This window comes from Serinus canaria, chromosome 9, assembly GCF_022539315.1.
Source record: "Serinus canaria isolate serCan28SL12 chromosome 9, serCan2020, whole genome shotgun sequence".
NCBI classification, from domain to species: domain Eukaryota; kingdom Metazoa; phylum Chordata; class Aves; order Passeriformes; family Fringillidae; genus Serinus; species Serinus canaria.
This window is the reverse complement of record NC_066323.1, coordinates 16,767,667-16,790,815: the sequence shown is the minus strand read 5'-3', so window position 1 is coordinate 16,790,815 and position 23,149 is coordinate 16,767,667. Positions and strand designations below refer to the sequence as shown.

The window sequence follows — 23,149 nt, the reverse complement described above, 5'->3', positions numbered from 1 at the left end:
GTAAAACATCTTCATACTATATCTACATATGAAAATTTCTAGGTTGGTCTCAAAGAAATATCCTCAGTCAGTAAGGAAATAGTACTGCAAGGTGCAAGTGCACACAGAAACCTGTAAATTCAAATCCAGTTTTACTGTGCACCAGCTTTCCCATATGGAAAAGTGAGATTGCATAATATATTCTACATGACTTCTCAGAACTGAGCTTTGCCAGTCATTTCCTATCCTGTCTTCTGTCCTGCTTTTGTTTAACAGTAAAAAAAAGGGCAAAATTATTACTGCTCATCCCCTTGACATTTGTTTCAGAACAAATGGGAAGAGATTTCACAATTTCTGACTAAGGCCATTGATATACTGCTTTCTGGAGTCCAGTTTCCATTTTTTAAATAATTTTTTTTAATGAACATCTGAGTGTCATATTTGTGTAGAATTGTAGCCCAATTATCCAAGACAGCAAATACAGAGAATGTACTGTGCTCACTAGTGTTTCCCATCTTTTACATAAACCAAACTTTTTTAAAAAGCAGAGGTATGTGGGCCAGGTAACCAAGCAGTCTTTCAGAGGGCTCCTGAAGCTACAAAAGATGGTGGGAATCGTGTGCTTTCCCTTCTGTGAAAATAGAAACTGAGATGGTAACATGCATGGAGATATTGTATTGTGGTATGGTATTTAGGTTGGAACTTCCACAGGTCCTGTAGCTTTTGGCAAGAAAGTGTCATCTTTATCTTGAGTGAATTGCAGTTACAATTCAAGCACATGTTACTCAAACATCCGTGAATTCTTCACGTGGGTGAAGGTGTAGTTGGACGAGTTAAGGATTTTCATTTTCTAAATTGATTTTATTGTTTCTATTAGGTCATCCTTGGCAAGTATACCTGGCTTTCTTATGAAGATGTATACATTAAAGCTGTTAATTTTGGAAATGGCTTAGCAGTCTTGGGTCAGCAGCCAAAGACTAACATTGCTATCTTCTGTGAGACCAGAGCAGAGTGGATGATTGCAGCCCAGGCCTGCTTTATGTGCAACTACCAGCGTGAGTACCTGTCTTCCCTGAAGGTTTTATGGCTTTCAACCTCACAATCTGAAAACTCTTTCTTGCTTTGCTTTATGTACTAAGAAAACTTTATCTAGATTTTATAGAGAGCATTAAAGTTTTCAAATTAAAAAATACTGCCTAAGTTGGAAACTGCACTTTGTAGCCTTTTGCTTTGGTGACTAGAGAAACCTATATCTGTTGGCAGATGGGGAGAATGGTTTTGGTAAGTATAGTTTGCTCAATGAATTTGTGAGGGGTTTATTTTCTTTTCATCTCAAATCAGTACAGATTCCCAAGTTTCTGAAAACAAACAAACAAAAATCACACACGAATTCATTGACTCAGTTTCAGGAGTTGACGTCAAACCTTCATCTGTGCCTGCAAGTTTTGTTTTATCTGAATATTTTGTCAGTTCTTCAATTTTGATTTTGGTTGGGCCTTTTTTTCTTGGTAAGGAATGTACTGAGTGCTGGTCTCAGAGTGCTATAGCTGTTTAAATGTTTGTTTCATCATCACTCCTTAATATGTCCTTTATCTAAGCCCAGCCTGGCTGGGTTCTGTGATGCTCTCAGGGGTGACACATCTTGTCCCTCAGGGCATGCCAGGAACTGCTGTTCCTCACAGGCTTTGGCTTTTTCCCTTCTGTGCCACATTTACCCTTTCAGTAAGATATGGTTGTGAAATCTTCATCCTTGTAGAGCCATAAAATAAAACCCAGACTGGCCCTGGCTCTGAGCACTCTGCTGCAGTGGATGGTGTGTGCAGGTGCCTTCCCACCTAAATGGGTGATGGTTTTGGTTGGTTCTTCAGTGTGTGAGTGCTGCTGGCCTGCCAGCCAGAGCAGAGAACTGCACTGACTATTCTCAGATAAGATGCCTGTGCTGCTTTTAAACTACATGTCTCTGTGCCAGTTCCCTTTTATCATTTTTGGGATCTGTCAGATTCCTAGTGGCTGTCCTGGGAATAAAATACAAGGGCTTGTACAATTTTTTTTCCTTTGGAGCTGAAGCACATTCACAAATCCTAGGGACATTTCTAATTTGAGGGGGGAAATCTGAGCTAGGGGCTGGATGCTGTGAGCAGAATGGGATGTTTTTGGGTTTGCTGGATTAGAGCTTTAAATCCCCTTGCTGCGACGTGCCTCGGCACACACTCTGACGTGGTGTTCAGCAGCTAAGCTCTGTCATCTTCTGTGAACTTGGCTGACTTGTGCTGGCAGATGAAGAGAGAGCTGTGCAGTGCTCACAGGCAGCTTGCAGGACAAATTGGAAGATTCAGATGATGTTGAAGCAGTAATAGTGGCAAGACATTGCTAAATGGCTTATGTTAGCATTTTTCAGTGTGCAGGGTTGATACCAGCCAACTGCTGTGGGGGTGTTGGGACATTCTTTGCAAATATGAGATGTGTTCAGTCTGATGGGCTGGGCGCAGAGCTGGTGCCAATAGAGCAGGTTCATCTACTTCATATGTAGTGTTGGAGAGAATGCCTTTTGCACTATAGAATTGAAATGAGGAAAATTATATTTATTACTGATTACATGCACAAACAAGTTATTTTATGGTTAGAGATACTTGCTTGATTTTAAATGACACTTCAAGTGACTTTTTCTGAAGTTTTCTTAAGTCTTATATTTGCAGGAGGTAGAGTGGGATTGCTAGATCAGAGACAGAAGAAGTAGTACTAACATGAAAACAGATTTTCTTCCCAAGTACCTCTTCATGTGTGTGAACAGCTCTTCACTAGAATAGGCAGATAAACACAAAAGTGCATCCCCAAATGGTGGAAGAATAGGAGAGGTTAGGTTTCATTTTTCAATCATACTTGAGCAGGAGTGGTTTTGTCAGAAGTAAATGTGGCTGAAGCCTTTAAAAGGTGCATTTTGCTTTTTATTCTTGATGTATGATGGGTGCTGAAATACTCAGTTTAACATTCCAGTTACCTTGCAATAAATTGTAGAAGTTCTGTTTGTTTCTTTAGGGTAAGGTTTTGTCTTTTCCTACGAGCTGGTAAATTCAGTGTTGTTGGGGATTTTCTTTTTGTCAAGCCTTTGGCCAGATAACAAAGACTCACTTGTACTGTTGCATGTATAAAGGGGAATACAAAATAATCCCTTTTTAGTACATTTTCAAGAGAGTGAAGAGAGAAAAAACTATCAAAACTTTCGTATTTGCCTGAAAAAGTTTTGAGTGCTATTGTGGAGAAGGGAGAATTTCAGAGATGAGTCATTGCTCAGTTTTGCTCTCTCCATGACATCAGTGCACCATCATATGAATGGTCTCTCTTTTCCTTTGGCTCTGTCATATAGCTCTGAGTGTCCTAATGTACTTATTTGCAGATGAGTAATTAAGTACCCCGTGGTTATTCCCGAGATGATGCTCTGCCTTCTGGGCGGTGTTGTCAGCTCGGTTCTGCTTCTTGGCTCGGGGCAGCTGAATTTCTGCTACATGTTTATATAACAGGGGTCACTGCAGTAAGGAGAGAGAGCTCGTGGGAACGAGGAGAGGCACTCTTCTGGACTTTGCTCCCACCAAATTAAAGAAAACACAGTGCATGTGCATTTGCCCTGCAACAGTTCTGAACTATGATGGGCTGTTTTAACAAGAAAAAAATAAGTAGAGGTCAACTATTTACTTTTGTGTGTAGGAAGACTGCTTTTGAGTTGTTTTCTGTTAGTAACTCCTTGGATTTAAAATATTAAAATAAAAATCTTAGAATACAACAGAACTTTATTTAATTTAATTTTTAATCTTTGCTGCAGTAATTTTGCAGTCCTAATGTAATGATTGTCTTATTTTCATAATTATGTTCTTTAAATATTCAGCTATATACAGACTAAAAAGCAGAAGATATTCAGATACCTGATGTGACAAAAATCCCAGCAAGATTATTATAATTATGGATTGTGTTGATTGATCTCAGAGCTTTTATGAGATGACCCTGTTTAGTGTTCTGCTTGGAAAATAGGATTTTTCTTTTTTTTGAGAGAAATACTTCTCTTCAATTTTTAGTTGCCTTTTTCTTATCTAGTCTCTTTTGCTCTCTTATCATTCAATTCCATTGAAAATGCCAGGAAATTAAATATTTTTTTAAAGGTGTTAATATGAAATCATTGTGTAACACGCTCACTAATGAGCTGACCTTACAAACAGGAAACAATTTTTCTTACAGTCAATTTTCTAAATATTTTCTTTCTTGCTGTTCTGTATGATTCTCATGATGTCAGTTCAAGGTCTAATGACTGTGATGATTAAACCTTTATTACATTATTTTAAATAGATGGCAGAACAAGCTAGTCATAGATTAATTCCTGAGTGTGAGAATTCTCTGCTGATGACACACATTGCCATGCTGTAATAATTTGTTATTAGCAGTCAATTGTAAAAGGTTATTAGCAGAGGATGTGAATTCTGGAAAGAGAAGTTACATGGATGAAAGCCGTTTCTTTCCTGTGTGCAAGACGAATGTAACACAGTGATTAAACTGAGAAGGTTTGCCTACTTTTCAAATGGTAAAAGCAGTGAGAGTATGAGAGTAGATCCAGGAGAATTTCATAAGGTGATGTGGTTTTGGGACCTCTAATTAGACCTTGGAAAAGAGTAAACAGTCACATAGAGAATGGTTGTTCATTCTGCCTTCTGGGAGTAACTGAAGATCACACTGTATTTAAATTCAAATGTTAAGAGGCTTTTTAAATACAAAACTTTCCCATCTTTGAGTTGACAAATATTTTTACTGTGGTGCCTAAGTTGGAATAGATTAATGTCAGTTCTTTTTTGTGAGCTACACTTGAAAATGTAACCCAGGGACTGACCATTTGCCCTGCTTTGTGTTTCAGTTGTTACTCTGTACGCCACGCTGGGAGGCCCAGCAATAGTTCATGGGCTGAACGAAACAGAGGTGACCACCATCATTACTAGTAAAGAGCTGATGCAAACAAAACTGAAGGTCAGAAAGCTGTTCTTTGGCTATCTCTTTGCAATGTGTCTGTTCACCATTGTACAGAGCAATGATTTATTGCCTTTGCATAGGTAGACACTTTTGGAAGAAAATTTATGTATCTGTCTTCGTGTACAGAAAGTGGTAGTTTGCTTTTAGTGGGTTTTAGGCTGCTCAGTGACTGGAGAATGAGCAGTTTGCAGTATTGCAGAGCAGGAGGGCTGCCTGGAAAAACACCTTTACAAGAAACTGCTGTGGTTTCTGGGTGGATTTAGTGCCTATAAATGTAACAATGGGAAGAACAGAAAAATGTATGAAGAGCTAACTGTGATCATGCTCCTGGCTTATTATCAGATGTTTTCCCAGCAGAGAATGGTTTTTATGTCTAAAGATGGGTGTTTAAGGAGTTAGAGCTGTTTTTCCATGCAGGGGGAGAAAAAACTCACTAAACATTAGCACAGTCAAAGAACTTTTTTGACTTACTGACCCTGATGGAATACCCGAGTGGAACAACTAATCTGCATGAGTTTCATCATTGTGTGTTTTGGGGAAAGTGGGCCTTTCAGTTAAGGAAATTGTTTTAATGAAAAACTGTGCTGCTGTGGAAATTTGAATGAGAATTTCCCAAACTTTAAAAAGAAGTTACTGCAATGACAGTATCTATGCCATGCACATTTATTTCAGTTTGCAGTGAGAGAATGTATTGCTCTTCTGTAGGTGATGATCTCTTCTTCCATGAGAACACTGATAAATGTCTTTGAATTCATGTTTTGCTTGAAATGCTTAACTGGTAATTTTCAATATTTTTGCTAGCTGTTGCTTATTTTAAATAGCATAATAACCAAGGAGCAGCCTAAGAATTATTGTGAGCTCAGTATCACCAATTTTTCTCTGCGTTCTATGGGAAGAGAAAGTCAATTATGTCTACAAATCACTGCAGTCTTATTTGTGGGGTTTTAATGAAATAAAATACAAATCAGTAAATGTATGGAGAAGTTTTTGGACTTAAAATTGGTAAGCTTCAAGCTTTGCAGCTATTTGAGCTTGGCAGGTTTATCCTTTAAAATTCTGAGATAGTTTATGTTTTATATTAATGCTTTTTAAAAAGTATACAGCAGATAGCATGGAGGATTTTGTTCTTGGTTTTGGGTTTTGTTTTTTTTTACTTCCTGGCATAAAACAAATTTTTAAATTCTGAACCTATTTTTCATTTTCACAGGAAATTGTTTCTCAAGTTCCACTTCTGCGACACATAATTACAGTGGATGGCAAACCCACGACGTGGTCAGAGTTCCCCAAGGGGGTCATTGTTCACACCATGGCATCTGTGCAAGCCATGGGGGCCAAGGCAGGCACTGGTAGGTTCTTCTTCTTCAGACCATCTCTCTTGGTGCCCTGGTTTGACCCCCTTGAGTAAACTTGAAGAAACTGCAGATTTCAAAATTCTGCAGATTTAACCTTTTCTTATCTCCTTTTCTGTTAAATAAAATATGTGTGATTTTTTTTGTTGTTTTATTTTTGTTGTGGGTGGTGGGATTTTGGAGTGTAAGTTTGTTTTTCAACAGAGTAAAAACTGACTCCACAATCAAGTGTCACAGGTTGAAGGGTAGTTTTTAGGATAAGCAATTAATTCAGGATAGAAACTTAGAAACCGTTTTTATCATCAGACATATTAAAACCAGGTTATTCAGGGCACAGAAGGAAAATCATTGTGTATTTTATAACAAAAGAAATCAGTACTTTGTTACTATTCAGTTTTGTAAAATTCACAGATAACAGAATGTAAAATAGTCATTTGAATCTGATAGAACTTGGTCACTTATTCCATTTCTGAAAGCATCAATCTATGTAAATTCATTGAACTCTATTTCTGGTCTATGTAATATTTTTAGAACTCTAATTCAGAATTTTAGTACTTATTTTAATTGTAATCTTAAGAAATTTTTATTCTTGGCTCTGAAGAGCTGCCCATCCTAATATTTGAGATTTCAGTATATTCAGTAATTGCTTTCTTTTGTTCTTATCCTTTGTGTTTTCAGAATCTCTTAACTACTGCAGGCTCAGGAATGTTGGATTGTATTTTAGGAGTGGGGGGGTGGTCAGTCCATCTGATTTTGATGTTCAGGGGAATGGCAGGTTTGTTCCAAACACCATGACCTCTCAATTTCTTTGGAAGATCCATTTCCCTATTTGATATACCAGTTTCATGTACTACTAAAACAACTTAATACAACACCAGCAGAAAAATTTTGGTTGTAGCCCTGGAATTTTTTAATCTATGTGCTATATAAAAAGGTATTTAATCTTTAAATGTCACATACTCTGCACTACAATAAACATTATTTTTGTCAAGTTAACCATTCATAAACTGTGAAATCCCATCATGAATTGTTTATGGTCAAGCATGTCCAATTAATATTAAGTAGATGAGCTATTGCTTATGTTTCTTTTCCTCTATGTTGTTCCTTGTGCAGGATAGGCAGGATTCAGTGAGTGGAAAATTATTAAATGTTGCTTTCATGCTTCTCATTCAGTGTGTGCACTGTGCCTCACGCACTGTGTGTGATGCAGTTCCCTCTGAGTAAGCACAGTAGTTTTTGTATTTTCTTGCTCTCAGCACAAGTATTTAAAAAGCACTTTAATCCAATTAAAGCTGTTGAACTTCTTTTAAATATTCATGGAGGTGGGACCTCAGGTTGGCTCAGCAGTGCTTTGCTGCAGGTGTTGCAAATGAGGCAGTGTGTTGTTCCCTGCCAGGGAGCACATGAGGCACAGAGGGGTGGAAGCAGGGCAGTGAACCTTCCCAAGCAGGGATGCTCAGTGCTGCTTTGGATAAGACAAAGCTCTGCCTGTTTTTCTCTCCACTGCCGGAGTGGGGGAAAAATAATAGGAAAACTGTTGTGGTGGATAAGGACAATCAGTCGTTACTCAGCCAGTGCAGAGTTCCTGCTCTTTGTGGAGGCACTTAAGCTTGACCACAATCTTTTTCAAGCAAAAGCAGAATATAATAGCAGGAGTCCCGTGGTGCTGTGTTGCAGCACTGCTGAAATGTGTCAGTGTGTCAGATCTCCCAGCTTGAGAGGCTCTCCACACATCACACATCCTGTTTTTTAACAACTTGCAGGAAACAAGCAGCCATCCAGGCCTGTGCCCTCGGATATTGCAGTGATCATGTACACAAGTGGATCCACAGGAATTCCCAAAGGAGTGATGATCTCCCATTGCAACATAATTGCTGGAATAACTGGAATGGCTGAGAGGATCCCAAATCTGGGGTGGGTACCAACTGTTACTGACCAGCAAGTAAAGAAGTCACGTAGTTGCATTTAATTTTAGACTAATTACTGTGTAGAATGTGAATTGTTTTATATTGCTATGGCTGTGACACATCATACTATGCACTGACATCTGAGCATCTTCCAGCACTGCACTAAATGACATGATACTACTTCATGTACTCTTTGTTCTCTCCTCTTTGGTATGTGGGCAGGACCAGCACACAAGAACCTGTGAGGCCACCTTGCACTAGAGTGGTTGAAAGCCTTCCTAAGCAGTGCTTGCCTTGGTTAATGTTTAAATTCTGTGACTTCTTTCTATGTGGTGCAGTTTTTAATCTCATCCACTGAGTTGTCTTTGCAACCATAACACATGGTTAATTGTCTTGAGATGAGTAATCAGAGTAACCATCACCCTTTTTTCATGCCTAAAACCTACAGAGTATAGTGTGCAACTTTTGAAACAAAACCCACATGATTTGAAATATGCTGTCAAGCTCGAAGGCGTTTTCTACTTTCTCATTTCTGCAGTGAACTTTTGCATGAATTTGGCTTAATGATGCATCTGAGGACTCTAGTGATACAGCATAAAGCTATATTTTAAAATAAATTCTTTGCAGGGAAAAAGACATTTATATTGGGTACCTGCCCCTTGCCCACGTTCTGGAGCTGAGTGCTGAGCTTGTGTGTCTGTCTCACGGGTGCCGCATCGGTTACTCTTCCCCTCAGACACTGGCTGACCAGGTATGTTGGAGGTGTAAAGTCCTTACAGTAAAAAAAAAGAAATTAATAAAAAATTACTTACATCAGATATTTTTAATATTTCTCTAAAAATAGTACAATTTTTGTTTCTGATGTTAAAGATCTTGAATGTGTCTGCTAATAAACTTGTTCTTCACTTTAGTCTTCTAAAATCAAGAAAGGAAGCAAAGGGGATGTTACTACACTTAAGCCAACTCTAATGGCAGCAGTTCCGGTAAGTAGCTGAAGGATGAGTAGTTTTTAAAACCTTTTTTAAAATATAATTTATAATTCAATATTTAGCAACAAAATAAAAAATAGGAAAAGTAGCATCTTTGATGTTAAGCTGCCTTAAAATAATAGTTTTGGTATTTGTTTGTATGTTGGGGATAAACAGTCATGATATGAGTATCAAACTTTTTCAAAATTAAGATAGCTAGAGAGATTCAATTTCCCTTTTAATTAGTCATTTCTAGTTTGTTACAGTGAAAGAGTGGAATAAAGAGAGTTGGCAGCTGGGGGTTAACTGCTGCTCTTGCCCAGATTTTGCTTTCTTCCTTTCCATGAACATCTTGCTGTCTCTTAGCAAGGGAAGAGGAGGGAACCTGGGAGTGGGGCTGTCACCTGAAGCTCACTTGAATTTCTAGATTGTGTTTTCTTTTTGCTGTACTGAACTCAGGATTTCTGTTTCTTTGAGATAAAGTTCATCTTTTTGCATAACTAGGAAATTATGGATCGAATCTACAAAAACGTCATGAATAAAGTGAATGAAATGACAAGTTTCCAGAGGAATCTATTTATATTGGCCTACAACTACAAAATGGAACAGATTTCCAAAGGTTACACTACCCCACTCTGTGACAGGTAATGTTAACTTCCTTTGTAATGGCACCAAAAAATCAAAGTCTTACCATGGGAGCAATATTTGGTTTTCTTGTGCTTTTCTTCATTTTATCATTGACACTTGGAACATGAACAAATCTGTACTTGAGTGTAAATTGAAACAACAAATCAGGAGTTTGTGTGATGGATTTAAATACTTACTGATACAATTGGAGTGTTCTTTAACTTGAAACTGATTGAAAATTTACATTTATTGAATTTTCATCAGGAATTTAATAATCAATTTATACAATTTTTGGGTAAGATGAGAAGTTTATTCCTGCAGAAAACTGTAGACTCCGTATTTTAACAAGAGGGGAACGATGATATACCTCAAATTGGAAAGAACCCACAGGACCATTGAGTCTAACTCTGTGTTTCCATGAGAGTAAAGGATAAGGTATTTGCAAAATTTATACAACTTAAAGTATTTTTAGGAGAAAATCATGCAACTATACTGCCTCATTAAATCTGCGTTCTCAAACATCTTCAAAAACCCATCTTCAAACTAGAACATGGAAACAGTCTTAAAAATCTGTGCCTGTATTTCTGGAAACTTCAGTGTGCTCCTTCAAAGCTTTCCTTGGAAGTGTATTCTAAGACAGTAGAAACTGAGTTCAGATCCAAAACTAGGTTCTCTCTTGCTTTGTTTTGAAGCTCCAAGATGTCCTTTTGCCTTTCAGCCTTATCTTCCGCAAGGTGCGGATGCTGCTGGGCGGGAAGATCCGCGTGCTGCTGTGCGGCGGCGCCCCGCTCTCGGCGGCCACGCAGCGCTTCATGAACATCTGCTTCTGCTGCCCCGTGGGGCAGGGCTACGGCCTCACCGAGTCCGCTGGGGCTGGCACCATCACCGAAGGTGGGTGGCACTGTGGGCCTTGGGGCTGGCACTGTCACTGCCTCCCTCGGGGCTGGCAGCATCACCCAAGGTGGGTGGCACTGCATCCCTTGGGGCTGGCATCATCACCAAGGCGGGTGGCACTGCATCCCTTGAGGCTGGCATCATCACCAAGGTGGGTGGCACCATGTCCCTTGGGCACTGGTGCTCGTGCTCAGCCCTGCGCTGCTCGGCCCCGTGCTGCTCGGCCCTGCTTGCCTGCTCCTTTGCTGGTGCCACCAAATGTCATCGGGGAGTCCTGCTGTCAGGTGTTCCCAAAAATGCATCAGACAGTGGCAGTGCTGATTTGGAGGCATTGTGCTAAAGCAGGTGACCCATGTGTAAAGTGAGTGGTAGAGCCACCCATTCTAGTGTGAATGGGATCTTGGTGTGGTTGTACTTACCACATGAACTGAGTAATTTTTTTCAAATTTTGCTGAGTATATTGAGATGTCAGGAGTTAAAATCTTACTGCACCAGATTTCAATTTCATATGACAGAACCTAATGGTTTCAGTTGCTTTTTAGATACTGAGGGTATCTGTTAATACAGCCATCTACTCTCCTAGTGGGATAAGAATTTTATCTGTGTTCTCTTGATAAATCTATTCAGTTTTCTTGGAATTAAAGTTCAGAAAAAAAATAGCAGTTAATTTTCACCGAGGATCCATGGCAACAAAAGATTTTTTTTTTCTAGCCCTCTTTGGGTTTTTTGTTTTTCTGAAAATGCACTTATTTAAATTCTAGTTTGGGACTACACTACAGGAAGAGTGGGAGCGCCTTTGGTCTGTTGTGAAATCAAGTTAATGAACTGGGAAGAAGGTGAGAATTCCTGCTTATGATTTAATTGTAATGTGTTTGTAAGAACTGTGTTTTTTTATTGGGCTTTCCTCAGTAGTAATAATTAAAGACTATTTCTTGGCTGTTTGCATTTTAAATGCTACTTTTGCCTATAAAAGTTTGCTCTACGTAAAATAAATTGGTCAGTATTTTCAATACAGGGAAATATCCAGACAGATGTAATCAATGCAAGTGGCATTTTGACTAGGTAGTATGCATGATAACTTCAGTTGCCATTAAGAAATTATTTTAAAATAATCTTCATAATATTAAAGTCATTAAAAATTGGCATGTAGAATAGAAGCTTAATGGATACATTATAAAAATACATACAATAAATTTTGAAATGCATTTAGATATTTCCTTTCACTGTAGGCTTTTATGTACTGTAGAGTAGAAATGCATAATACTTAAGTGTGTTTGGACTAATACAAAACCTTATGGATTTTTTCTTCTCTAAACTATGAGGCAAAGTTATTTGGTTTTATTTGAGCCTGTGTAAAACTGATAAATCACATTACTTACTACTGCCAGGATGACATGAATTTTTCCTTTGAAATATGTTTTCATTCTCATAAACTTAATACAACTCCCCATCCTTCTAGGTGGATATTACAACACAGATAAACCGTATCCTAGAGGTGAGATCCTTATTGGAGGGCAGAATGTGACTGTGGGCTACTACAAAAATGAAGCACGAACCAAAAAAGATTTCACTGTTGATGAGAATGGGCAGAGGTGGCTCCATACTGGAGACATTGGAGAGTTTCATCATGATGGATGTCTAAAAATTATTGGTGAGTAAATAAATGCAGGTAACGTCTATATGTATAGATATTCATATACACACATGTTTTTCAGGGCTGTGAAATGCAGTGATGAGAAAAAAATCTCCCTATCTTGTCATGCAATCTAAAGCCTTCCCATGTATCCCAGGGAAGTCCTGTTAATGTATGTTAATGTAAACTTGTTTGTGTGTTTTAGAAGCTGATTTTTGGTTCACTTTGATGCAGTCTTAACATTGACTCCCTAAGTTAGTGAGACTGGGTAGTAATTAGGGAGTTAAATACAAGCTAACTGAGTAGATAGACTGCCTTTTATTGTGTAATTTTACATGGTTCTGTTCAGTAACCTCAAGTAATTTAGGCATAATTTTTGGTTCCTATTGTTGTTTTTCAAGTAGAAGGTGAACAGTTGCTCTTTAGATATGGATTTAGCCTGAAATAAGTAACATAATGCCACAAAATGATGCATGTCCTGCCTTATGGGTCTGGGCCAGACAGCACAAAATGTGTGCTCCTGGCTAACAGTGGCTTTTGCATAGTCCTGTTTGTCTTCCATGCACATGATGGTGCTGTCATATAGGAAATGCTGTTCTGAAGGCAGAAAATGCATGGAACTGTAATATCCCTCATTTTGTTGGGACAGAGACTGATAAAATGCATTCTAGAAACCTGACATTAAAGGTTTCTGGTACATTCACCAAGCATGAGTCAGTTTGGGTATTTAAATAAGCATTTCAGAAAAATGTAAAAGCAGTGTCTCAAAGTTTTCTGTTCTGTAATTAACACCTAATTCCTTTCTTCCTTGCTAGATCGCAAGAAGGATCTTGTAAAACTGCAGGCAGGAGAATACGTTTCTCTTGGCAAAGTGGAAGCAGCTCTGAAGAATCTCCCATTGGTGGATAATATTTGTGCATATGCAAGCAGGTAAGAGCAGCTTATACTTCGTTACTGCTCTATTCTTTGTCCTCTTGAAGCAAAATTTTTTGCCATTCAATTGGTAGAATTTTTTTAATCAGTTAAAGAAAGGATTTTACTTATAATACAATGGAATAACTATCAAAACTAAAAGATCTGAAATCCATTTTTATTTTTCCTTTCTCATTTGTTGTCATTATTTATTGGGAAATACCACTGATGAGTTTTACATTCTCCCTTCCCCAATCTGAAGAGCAGCTGACCTCTATTGCATTAATTAAAGGCATCACTCAAGCACTGTGAGGTTGTTACCTTCAGAAACCCTAGGACACCTTGTTCTTTGCTGTGATTAGTTGTCATTTGTCTTTCAGAGGAAGTACTTTGGTACTTCAGAGGAAGCTGGGAGGGAAAGCCACCAATGGCCCAGTAGCTGGCTTGTGATTTAAAGTTACTTTTCTTTATCCCTGCAGTGCACCACCTTGAAGTTTGAGAAAAACCACAATCTAAACACTGTGCAAACACACAATAAATGACAATCAAATGTTATTTCTATTTGCTTTATATGTGTACTAATAAATGAGGTGATAAGGGCTCAAACATGTCTTAAGTTTCTATTTCTAGAGTTTCTTAGCTCTTACACATATAAATATAATTCAGGTGGTCTTTGCTTCCTCTTGACATTTGACACTGATGTTTGGAAAGTTGTTTTGGAGCTTCTGAATGATCAGAAATATTCTGACTCCCATTAATGTCTCAAAAAGCCCCACTTTACTTTGAAAGAAGCCAGGATAAGCATACCAGAGAATTGCTCAGTGGTAATAAATAAAACAATTACTTCTGGTTTGTTCACCTGGTTCTCTAATTTTGGGGGAGTTTGTGTAGTCATCTGTAACTGCAGTTTTGACAGTTTTGGATCAGTAAGCTGGCATGCATTGGGCCAGCCACTGCTGAGGAAATTTGCATTCTTTTAAGCTTTATTTTTGGTTTGGACTGTGTGAGTCTCACATTTGCTGGCTTTGACAGCCTGAAGCTGCAGCTGTTCCAAGCACCCTCTGTAATCTGTGGAGAAAGAGCTTCCTACATGTGATTTCTTCTCTTCCAGGGTTGCTGTTCACTATTGGACTCAGGTTACTGAATTCTTGTGTTAATTTTGCCAGGTCAGCATAATGTTGGAAGCTAAAATGCACTTGCCAGCAAGACACTTGACTCTGATAGGCCATGTCTTGTCTGTCACTTAAAAACAGGAAAACCTATGAGCAATTTTTAAAGGTGATTTACAAACAAGACTCCAGGCCAAGGAGAAGCAAGACAAGACATTCCAGACTGGTTTTTCTGTGGCTGCTGCACTTAATACTGTTATGTGTGTAATGTGGCCTGAGTAGCCATGTAACAGAGTCCCTGAATGATTGTCCATATGCACATTTCATTGTGGGCAACTGCTCAGCTCAGCAGTGTGAGCTCAGAGAGGTTTTGTAGCAGTGCCTGTGACCTTTCTTGGATCCTGTCTCTCCTCATACTTTGCCTGGGTGATCTCGTGTGCAGGAGGAGTCCTTTATTTGTAGCTGTTCTGTCTCCCACATGCAAAAGGACAAGGAGGGCAGACTTTTACAAATGGGTTTAATATCTGATTTGACCGTAGATTTTAGGGTGCAAAGTTCCTCTGGACATGGTAGTAGGGAATCAGAGTTGTTGCATGATATTGCTACTTCAAAAGCTGTATTGACTTCAGACAAAATAAATGAGATAAGGAATAAAAAACATTTGCTAAAAGGAATGGTGATTAGAGCTCTGTCAGGGGAGAATCCTATTGCTTTATCAACATTTCACCCATCCAAGACACATTAAGTGGGCTTCAAGCATCACTTCAGGAAAATAAGTAGTTCAGTTACCTGAGGAATGAGCAAACATAACAAAAAACCTGAGGAAGTCCTCAGTTATCTCAAGAAGATAAGGACCAGGCTTTACAGAATAGAAACAGTGATATTTATGTGTAGTGCCATTAAATATGTTTCTGACCACAGGTCTGAGAGCCATACGTGGGTAGAATTGTAAGCACAGCAAGGAATGAGGCTGCCTAGTGTAGGACTGACATTTTGGCAAAATCTTTCATCATGGAAGAGATGACTAAGGAGGTCTTGAGGGCCAAAGTCTGAAAATTTCCACTGAAAATCACTTCCGAGACAAAGGTGCCAAATACAAAGGATTGGCATAAGGAGCAGTGACAGGGCAGTGACTGCTGAGAGGGAAGATGTACCTTCAGGATACCTCTCAAGACAAAGCAGTGCTTTAGCATTTGAACTGCAACAAGTGAAGATTTAACTTTGTGGCACAGAATGAAAAACTACATATACCAGGAACTGAGAGCTGCAAGGTGTTCTTTCCAAGAAAAAAAACAGTTGGATGAACCTGTTTGTCCAGAACAAGAACACTTCTACTGAAGGGGCTGAATTTTAGAAAGTTTGATGCTTATACAACCAACTGATTACTTCTGTGTGCTGTTTATACCTGGAGACACTGGTAATATTGGACATGATCTTGAGCATGTCAAAATACAGGAACCAGGGATGAAAGTGCCTGAGTCCTTTGTGTCCCAGGTGCCTTCACACACAATGCACAGCAGGGAACAAAGTTCACAAGGGTTCAGTGCAGAGTACAGCATGAGTGTGTATGGGGGGAAATGGGGCAGAGGCAAAGGCAGAAGGTGAGATGCAGGCAGTAGTGATAGTGAGGCCAATCTGAAATCATCCTTTAATACAATTACAGGAAGAGAAAAATGAGAATAGTTTTGTGCTGGCAGGCAAAGTTTGTGATGATGCTGCCAGGGAAGTCTGTGTTTATCGTGGTCTCTGGTGCAGTCTTCTCAATGCCTGTCAGATGCCCATTATGGTTCCTGCCAGTAAGAAAGGAGAAAATTGTAATGTGCAGTAACCAAGAGCATATTTAGAGGTAATATCTTAAAATTATCTTGAAGACCTTAAAGGATATAGTACAGTAGTCTGTATGCTAGGGCTAAGTTTCCAGAGCTTGTATTAATGATCTGTCTGGTGAGACTTGAAAAGATTTAATAATTCTATTGATAGTTAAGATGGGAGGGAACCAAAGCCACAGTGGAGGATAGGATGAGAATTCAGAGCAAGCTTGGCTAGATGGAGATTTGCTTGAAAACAGCAGTAAGTTGAAAGAGAGAAGTTGTAAATTATACTTACAGCTGAATAGACTGCAGAAGTTAAGGGTGAGAACCACCAGTTGGTAGCACATCTGTAGGAGCTGACATGAGTCCACAACTGCCATGCTGTTGTTAGAAGGTAAAAGGCATAATCAGATGTATTGCCTACAAATGCATGATGATCTAGTTGCTCTAACAAGTATTAAGGGGTCTGAGTTCCACATGTAGCCCATGTGAAGAGAGGGACCTCATGAAAGGAGTCCAGGAAAAAAATGGCAATGTCTGGGCAGAGACCTTTGATGAATTAGGAGGAAGGGGCACTGCTGATATGTCTAAATAAACCTAAGAAAGGAAGCAAAACTAAAAAGGTGACAAGAAAAATCTGTGAATGAATAAATAGCTTCTGTGGAAAAGAGGGGGACATCTGACAATTGTGAGGTAAATTTCAAAGAGGAAGAGCCAGGAGTTGCCATCATCCGCAGCTTATCCATGCTACGAGTGATGAGGTGTTGGCATTAGTGCCTGCTGATGTTTAAGCAAGATGTAGACAAACATCTGTTAGATGTATCTGACCCTTCTTCAGGGCAGGTGATTTGATTAGGAGTTCTTCTGAGATCACTTTCAACTCTGGCTCTGTGATTTGCTTTGTTAGAAAGCTGCTGTGTGAGGTTCTGTGCACATTTTACCTAAACTTTACACCATCAGAAAAGCTTTGAATACCTGTTTCAGAGTGAATTGTGCTTTAGGGCCCAAAGACTAAAGCACAATTTAGGGCCCAAGCATAGGAGATCACATCTTCCTATGCTCTGGCATGTCAGGAGCAGAGTGCCAACAGTAGAGTGAGTGTATGGACAATCACTTGAAAAGAGAAAGAGAAGTCACTTTCCTTACAGAAGCAGGCATCCTTTGAGATGTGTTGTGCATATGCTCATTCCACAACCTGCTGTCCAACCCCTCTTCACTGCAGTCCTCTACTCCTCTACAGTAACTGGACTCTGCAGTTGAGAGGAAACTGAGGTAGGGAGGCCGCACACCAGGCTCCATTCCGGGCTGCCAAACATGAGCAGAGCAGGGCAGTGACATCGTGTGGCTGCTGCTTCCCAAAGCTTTGGGCATGAGACACAGTGGAATATGCATATGGACAGCACACCTTGAAGCAATCCAGTTACTGTAAGGTAAGTAGCTTCTCTTTCTACTTACTTTTAAGCAGGCAGAGGTAATTTGTGTACTATTTCAGGAGGATTATCAGGTGAACAAAAGCCAGCTGTTAAGAGCAATATCTCTGTATGAAGTGTAAAACCCCCAACTTGAAATGTTGTTTTTGAAGAGTTGTTTACTTTGCCAAATTCATACTAAAGTACATTGTGCTTCTCAGTTTCCATTCTTATGTCATTGGATTTGTTGTGCCAAATCAAAAGGAGCTCGCAGAACTAGCCCGAAAGAAAGGATTTAAAGGAACCTGGGAAGAGATCTGTAACAGTCCTGAGATGGAAAAAGAAGTTCTGAAGGTTCTAGCTGAGGCTGCTGTGGCAGGTGAGTGGCTGGGTAGATGCTATCAATCTTGTGGACTGCAGTGTCTGTGAACTAGGTAAGCATAGGCCCTAAAATATTTCCTTGGGTGTGTACATTTCATTGAACCTGTATGAAGTGGGCTTTATTCCAGCATTTCTGTGGAAATTGTACAAAGAAGTACTAGCAGGTTCTGTCCTTCTGCTTGTGACCCCACAGGTGGTCAAACCTGTGGAGGGGTGGAGGAACACTTCTTCATTTGGGTCACGTGCGTGAGAATATGATTTCTCTTTTTATGCTTAACTTTAGGAAAAGGGCTCCACTGAGGTTCTGTACTAAGAATGTTTCTTTTCTCAGCAAACCTGGAGAAGTTTGAAATCCCAGTGAAGATCCGTTTGAGCCCAGATCCCTGGACCCCAGAGACTGGTCTGGTGACGGACGCGTTCAAGCTGAAGCGCAAGGAGCTGACGGCGTTCTACCAGCCGGACATTGAGCGCATGTACGGCAAAAACGTCAAATAACCCCTCTGCCCACTGCTGCTCTGCTGAGCTGGGATCAAACAGCAAATACTTGAATTGCCTGTCTCAACTCAACACTTGAGATAACACACAAAACCACCACTCCTCATGTCCAGCTTAAACTGTTCTTTCTAATGACATCACCGTGATGACTGGCAAGTTTAGTGAAATGTTACGGCAGCAAATTTGTGTGTCTCCTTTTCTCCAGTTTTCTCTGCTACCTTGTCAGTCTGTGGATTTTCCCAGGTCTTTTTGGGAAGCCTGATTCTGAAGCCTCAAGTTTTTAAACATTTATAAATCCTGTATAATGTTTTATTTGTATCTTGAAAATTTGGATGTATATAGAGAGAACTTGGCTATATAAGAAATGGTTATACTGGGGGCCTTTTTTTACCTAATTATTTAAAGATAAGAAGGTATTGAAGTTGTGACATGATGTACATTGAAAATGCTTGTAACAAGGTAATTGTTGAACAGAGGACCAGGTTATTTGCTGCTGTGCTATTTTTCTGTGTAAATCTGAGGGAGAAAATGTTTGACATTCCAGCTTGTGTAATGCACCTTCAATATGTGCCTAATGGTTACTTTTATTTTTATCTGAAAATGGAAGGATGGTCATGGCACAGCTCTGCCTCGAGGCAGGTACTCTTGCAGGTGTTAGTTAAAGCTCCTTTCATACAGAAGATGCTATTAACACAGCAGAAGTTAAACCTAAGAGTAATCTCTCAGATGCAGAAACTCCTTTTTTAAATAGCTCGTGACCATTTCATCCAGAGCTGAATTGTGTAGTGCTAATATGAACTCTGATCATTAATTTCACCTTATACTTTACAATCTTGACTGTGTCCTTTTAGCAGAGGGACTGTAGCAACCTTTGTCTTTTCTCATTAGGTCCGGACATTACAGTGGATTTCCACTTTTGTTGTTTATTAAGGTTTGGCAAGACCTCTGCTCTGCCCTAGCTGCAACCCAAATCTTCCTGGGGGGATTTTTAAAGTCATAATGACAGTTATGTTCTCAGCTCACACAGTGCCTAGCTGCCCTTTGTGCCATTAAAAATCTCCCTTTGATTCTGTGTTCTTTTGTGTAGTACCTTTTGCTTTAAAAACAGATATTTGAAGCATTTGTCAGCCAGAGTTATTTATGTTGTTTGGTTTGTTACATCTAATTCTTACTTTGGGAAGGAGTCTCCATTTCTGTTTCAATAGGGATTCATGGATATTGTTTGAGAAAATGTGGGGGCTCTTTTCATCTTGAGTAAGAGCTTTCAGATTTGTTTCACATGTGAATTTTATTTTCGAAATATTTCTGGAAAGAATATTCAGGGTTACATGAGAATGTGAAAAAGCATACATCAGTCAACTTTGTGATGAAGCAAATACTAAAATGGATTTAGTTTGGAGATTACTCTCTTGTGTATCATTTACTTGTAGTACTAAAACTCGAGGTCCTGATGCTTACTTAGTACCCTGCTGTGGTAGCACAGAGCAATGCTGAAGGTCAGAAGCTTGGTTTGGGAGAGGGAGTTCCTGCTGATTGTCTTTGTGACATGAGGTTTTGGGAGGTATTTGATGTGCAGATTCTCATTTTATAAACCTCTGAAATACTGTTTTAATTAATGCTCTCCACTGATTATAGAAAGCAGACTCATAGGAGTTGAAGGCTATCAAGCAGGTTCCCTGATGAAATAATGAGGTGGTTTGTGCTAATTATGGATTTCTCCTGCTGCTGCCCATGACAAACTGTTAACTTTTGGTAAATTTTGGTGTAAGTAATCAAATGGAAATAGAAGCAACAAAAGAAATCAGAACCATATTTTTGATATTATTGCCTTTAGATATCCAGATCATGAATGAAAACCTTGTGACAAATAGATATAAGACAAATGTTGAAAAATGACTGAAGGATCCAAATGTGGAAAAATTGCCAAGGCTGTAGGGAAGTGTCACACCATGTATTAGACATTACTAACACTTAAATCTGTGTCTGTGCTCCATCAACATGTTCTTATGTAGAACTCAGCACAGACTGTACATTGTTCAAATATTTTTGTGATTTTTTTAGTGAAAAATAATAAATTGCTGAAGTACTATGTATATCACTTGGTGCATTGTACAGCAGATTTAAGAAAATAAATCTGCTTTTGGTTAAACAAATCTGAAGTTAGTATTTTGTTCTGCTAAGGGCTTAAATCCCCTTTTGAGAAATTGCATAAAGGAAACTTTTAAAATGGTTTGGAAATAGTAGTTTTATTTTCTTTTTTCTAATCCAGTCTCAAGATGGGGTTGCAGTCTAACTGTGCATTTGATTTTACAGTTCAGGTTTTTTTATGTTTAAAATGGATGTGATATATATAGTTTCTCTTTCATTAGGCATTAAGACTCATTGTGGACATTTATTTCTTCTACAGAATGTGAAAACAAAGCAGTTCATTAAGTTCATTCTCAGTGCTGGAGATAGACTTTTTAAAAATCTTTGTGATGAGTGTGGGTTTTTTTCTTTTGATTTGTAGCAGAAGACAGACTCCTCTCCTGCTGGATTGTGAGTACTTCCCTGTCCCTTTGAGGCCACCTGTGCTGTGGGTGCTGGGGCTGGGATGGATGTTCAGTCAGCTGCAGCTCAGGTGTGGGGCTCCTTCCCCAGCTCCTCTGGGCTGCCAGCTCCTTCTGGCTGCCACCCTGTGCTCCTGCATTGCTGAGCACAGGCACAGCTCTGGAGGGGTTTGTTCCAGCCCTGCTGAGATGCACTGCTTGCCAGCTGGGAATTCCCTCCTTTTTATTTTTAATTTCTTTTTATTTTGTGTGTGTCTTCCCATGCCCTGAGTAACAAGAACAAAAGTCCCTGCTGGAATTCACTGCACTGTCCCAGGGGCTGTGGGCAGCTGTGCAGGAGCTGAGATGGGTGTTTGGGAGGAGTGGTCTCTGTCACGTGGGGGATCTGTAATGGAAAGAGCTGTAACTTTAAACAATCTCAGCAAGGGGCATATACCTCACCTGAAGGGCCTCCAAAAGAGGGGGATTTTTAACAAAACTTTTGTAAATAAAAACTTATCAGGTCTCTGAATCGTTGAAAATTGTAACTGCTTACTCTCTTGTGAAAATCTATCTATTTCATTACTAAAATGGTTGACCAAGAAATTCCAGGGATGCTGTGAATATCCTTTAAATTTCACAATTCTTTGAAATATTTTCAGGACTTTAGGCTATCATTCAGTCTAGATGGAAGTGTTCTTTACAGAGCATAGGGTTTCTGGGTAGGTGAGAAGTACAAAAGCTGCATGTCAGAAAAGCCAGTGTTGAGTTTGCTGGTGCAGGTCTCCCAGAGGCAGGAGCACACCTCAGAGGGGAGCTGTAGCTGAGCAGGGAAACATTCTGCTGAAATGGCAGTGAGCAGCAATGTGTGACTGGAGCTAAGAACATAGCAGGTCCCTACATCCCACTGCTTTACAGACAGGATGCAGAGAAGGGTGTGGAATCCAAACCCTACATTAGGAACACCCTGTAAAGCTGGTAAGTTTATGCAGAAATTGCTATAGGACATAAAACTCTTTTGCAATAACCTTTGTCCTGTTAAAATTCACAACCTTTTTATTCTCTACTAAACCTACATTTAGGTGATGCAATGCAGCATTTTTAATTTTTATTACTGTGGTGTATTAACTACCTTGGACTTGGTATAAAATAGTGTACATCTGTTTCTTTACTGGTAAGAGGAACAATTTTCAACTTGCCTACACCTTGGACCAGGCTGAAACATGAATTGAATGACCAATTGTATATTGTTGTAATGGGTTATTTAATGTAAACTCATTTTCAATGTGATCTTGGTTGTTACTATGAACTGCCTGAACATTGTATACCCTAACGGAGTTATATTGTATGAATTATTTATTTGTAATTGGATATCATGTTTCAAAAATAAAATTAATTTCACAGATTGTGTCCTGTACATCCAGTTTTTTCAGTGGTACAGAGCTGATAATATAGAAATGTGTTCACTATTGTCAGGTGTTTCAAATGTGTGTGACCATTTTGGACTGAATGCAGGAGCAGGAATTACCAGGTTAGCCTGGATTTTCACTACAAAAAATTAATCATGTTTGGCCAATTTTTATTTGCATATGATCTGCCATTTACCTGGTTTTAAAAGCACTGGCTGTGGGTAATACCTGGTGTAAAGCTGTAGGCTTATGACTGTTTTTTTTCTTATCCAAGGTGCTAGGACTTGTATTTAGTGTGTAATTTCCCTTAAGTTTGTGTGTTGAAGGGTCAGATACTAGATGCTTGCAATTGGACTTCTTAAGAGGTCTTGAGCCCTTACATTTCAAATTTTGATTACAATCTCACAAACCATTGCTGGTGACAGTCCAGCCTGGAGGCATCTCAGCAGAAGCCTCTTTTTCCCTTTTTTGGGTCTCTATTTACAGGTTCCCCAAATGCCCAGGGTCATTCATAGTGCTGACAAAATGTCAAACCCTCCTTGCTTCGTAGCTGATATTTGTGTTTATCCCTTTAACCAGCCAGGAGAATGCTCCAGCTTCCTCTAGATTCAGTTATATCCTAAGTTATTTTTTTTCTTTCAAAAATACTGGAAGGTTTTAAGACTGAAAACTTATTTCAAATTATTTAGGATAATGTGATTCACTTTAACTGATTTTTTTTTCTTTTTCTG

At 39.2% G+C, this 23,149-nt stretch overlaps 1 protein-coding gene across 6 annotated transcripts in view; it reads left to right on the top strand.

Moving 5' to 3' along the window:
* ACSL3 (acyl-CoA synthetase long chain family member 3) overlaps positions 1–22,415 on the top strand; it is a 46,793-nt gene extending 24,378 nt beyond the window's left edge. For 5 of the 6 annotated variants that reach the window (XM_030227112.2, XM_030227117.2, XM_030227110.2 and 2 more), the window contains 13 exons: positions 857–1,034; positions 4,874–4,983; positions 6,194–6,332; positions 8,099–8,249; positions 8,870–8,993; positions 9,154–9,225; positions 9,715–9,854; positions 10,556–10,728; positions 11,493–11,567; positions 12,191–12,382; positions 13,180–13,294; positions 17,827–17,984; positions 18,318–22,415. In XM_030227112.2, coding sequence (XP_030082972.1) covers positions 857–1,034; positions 4,874–4,983; positions 6,194–6,332; positions 8,099–8,249; positions 8,870–8,993; positions 9,154–9,225; positions 9,715–9,854; positions 10,556–10,728; positions 11,493–11,567; positions 12,191–12,382; positions 13,180–13,294; positions 17,827–17,984; positions 18,318–18,481 — 1,791 coding nt within the window. In that variant the 3' untranslated portion in view covers positions 18,482–22,415. Of the gene's footprint in view, positions 1–856; positions 1,035–4,873; positions 4,984–6,193; positions 6,333–8,098; positions 8,250–8,869; positions 8,994–9,153; positions 9,226–9,714; positions 9,855–10,555; positions 10,729–11,492; positions 11,568–12,190; positions 12,383–13,179; positions 13,295–17,436; positions 17,793–17,826; positions 17,985–18,317 lie in introns of those variants that run through there. The other variant, XM_050977918.1, reaches the window with a different exon arrangement.
* Positions 22,416–23,149: the final 734 nt, after the last annotated feature.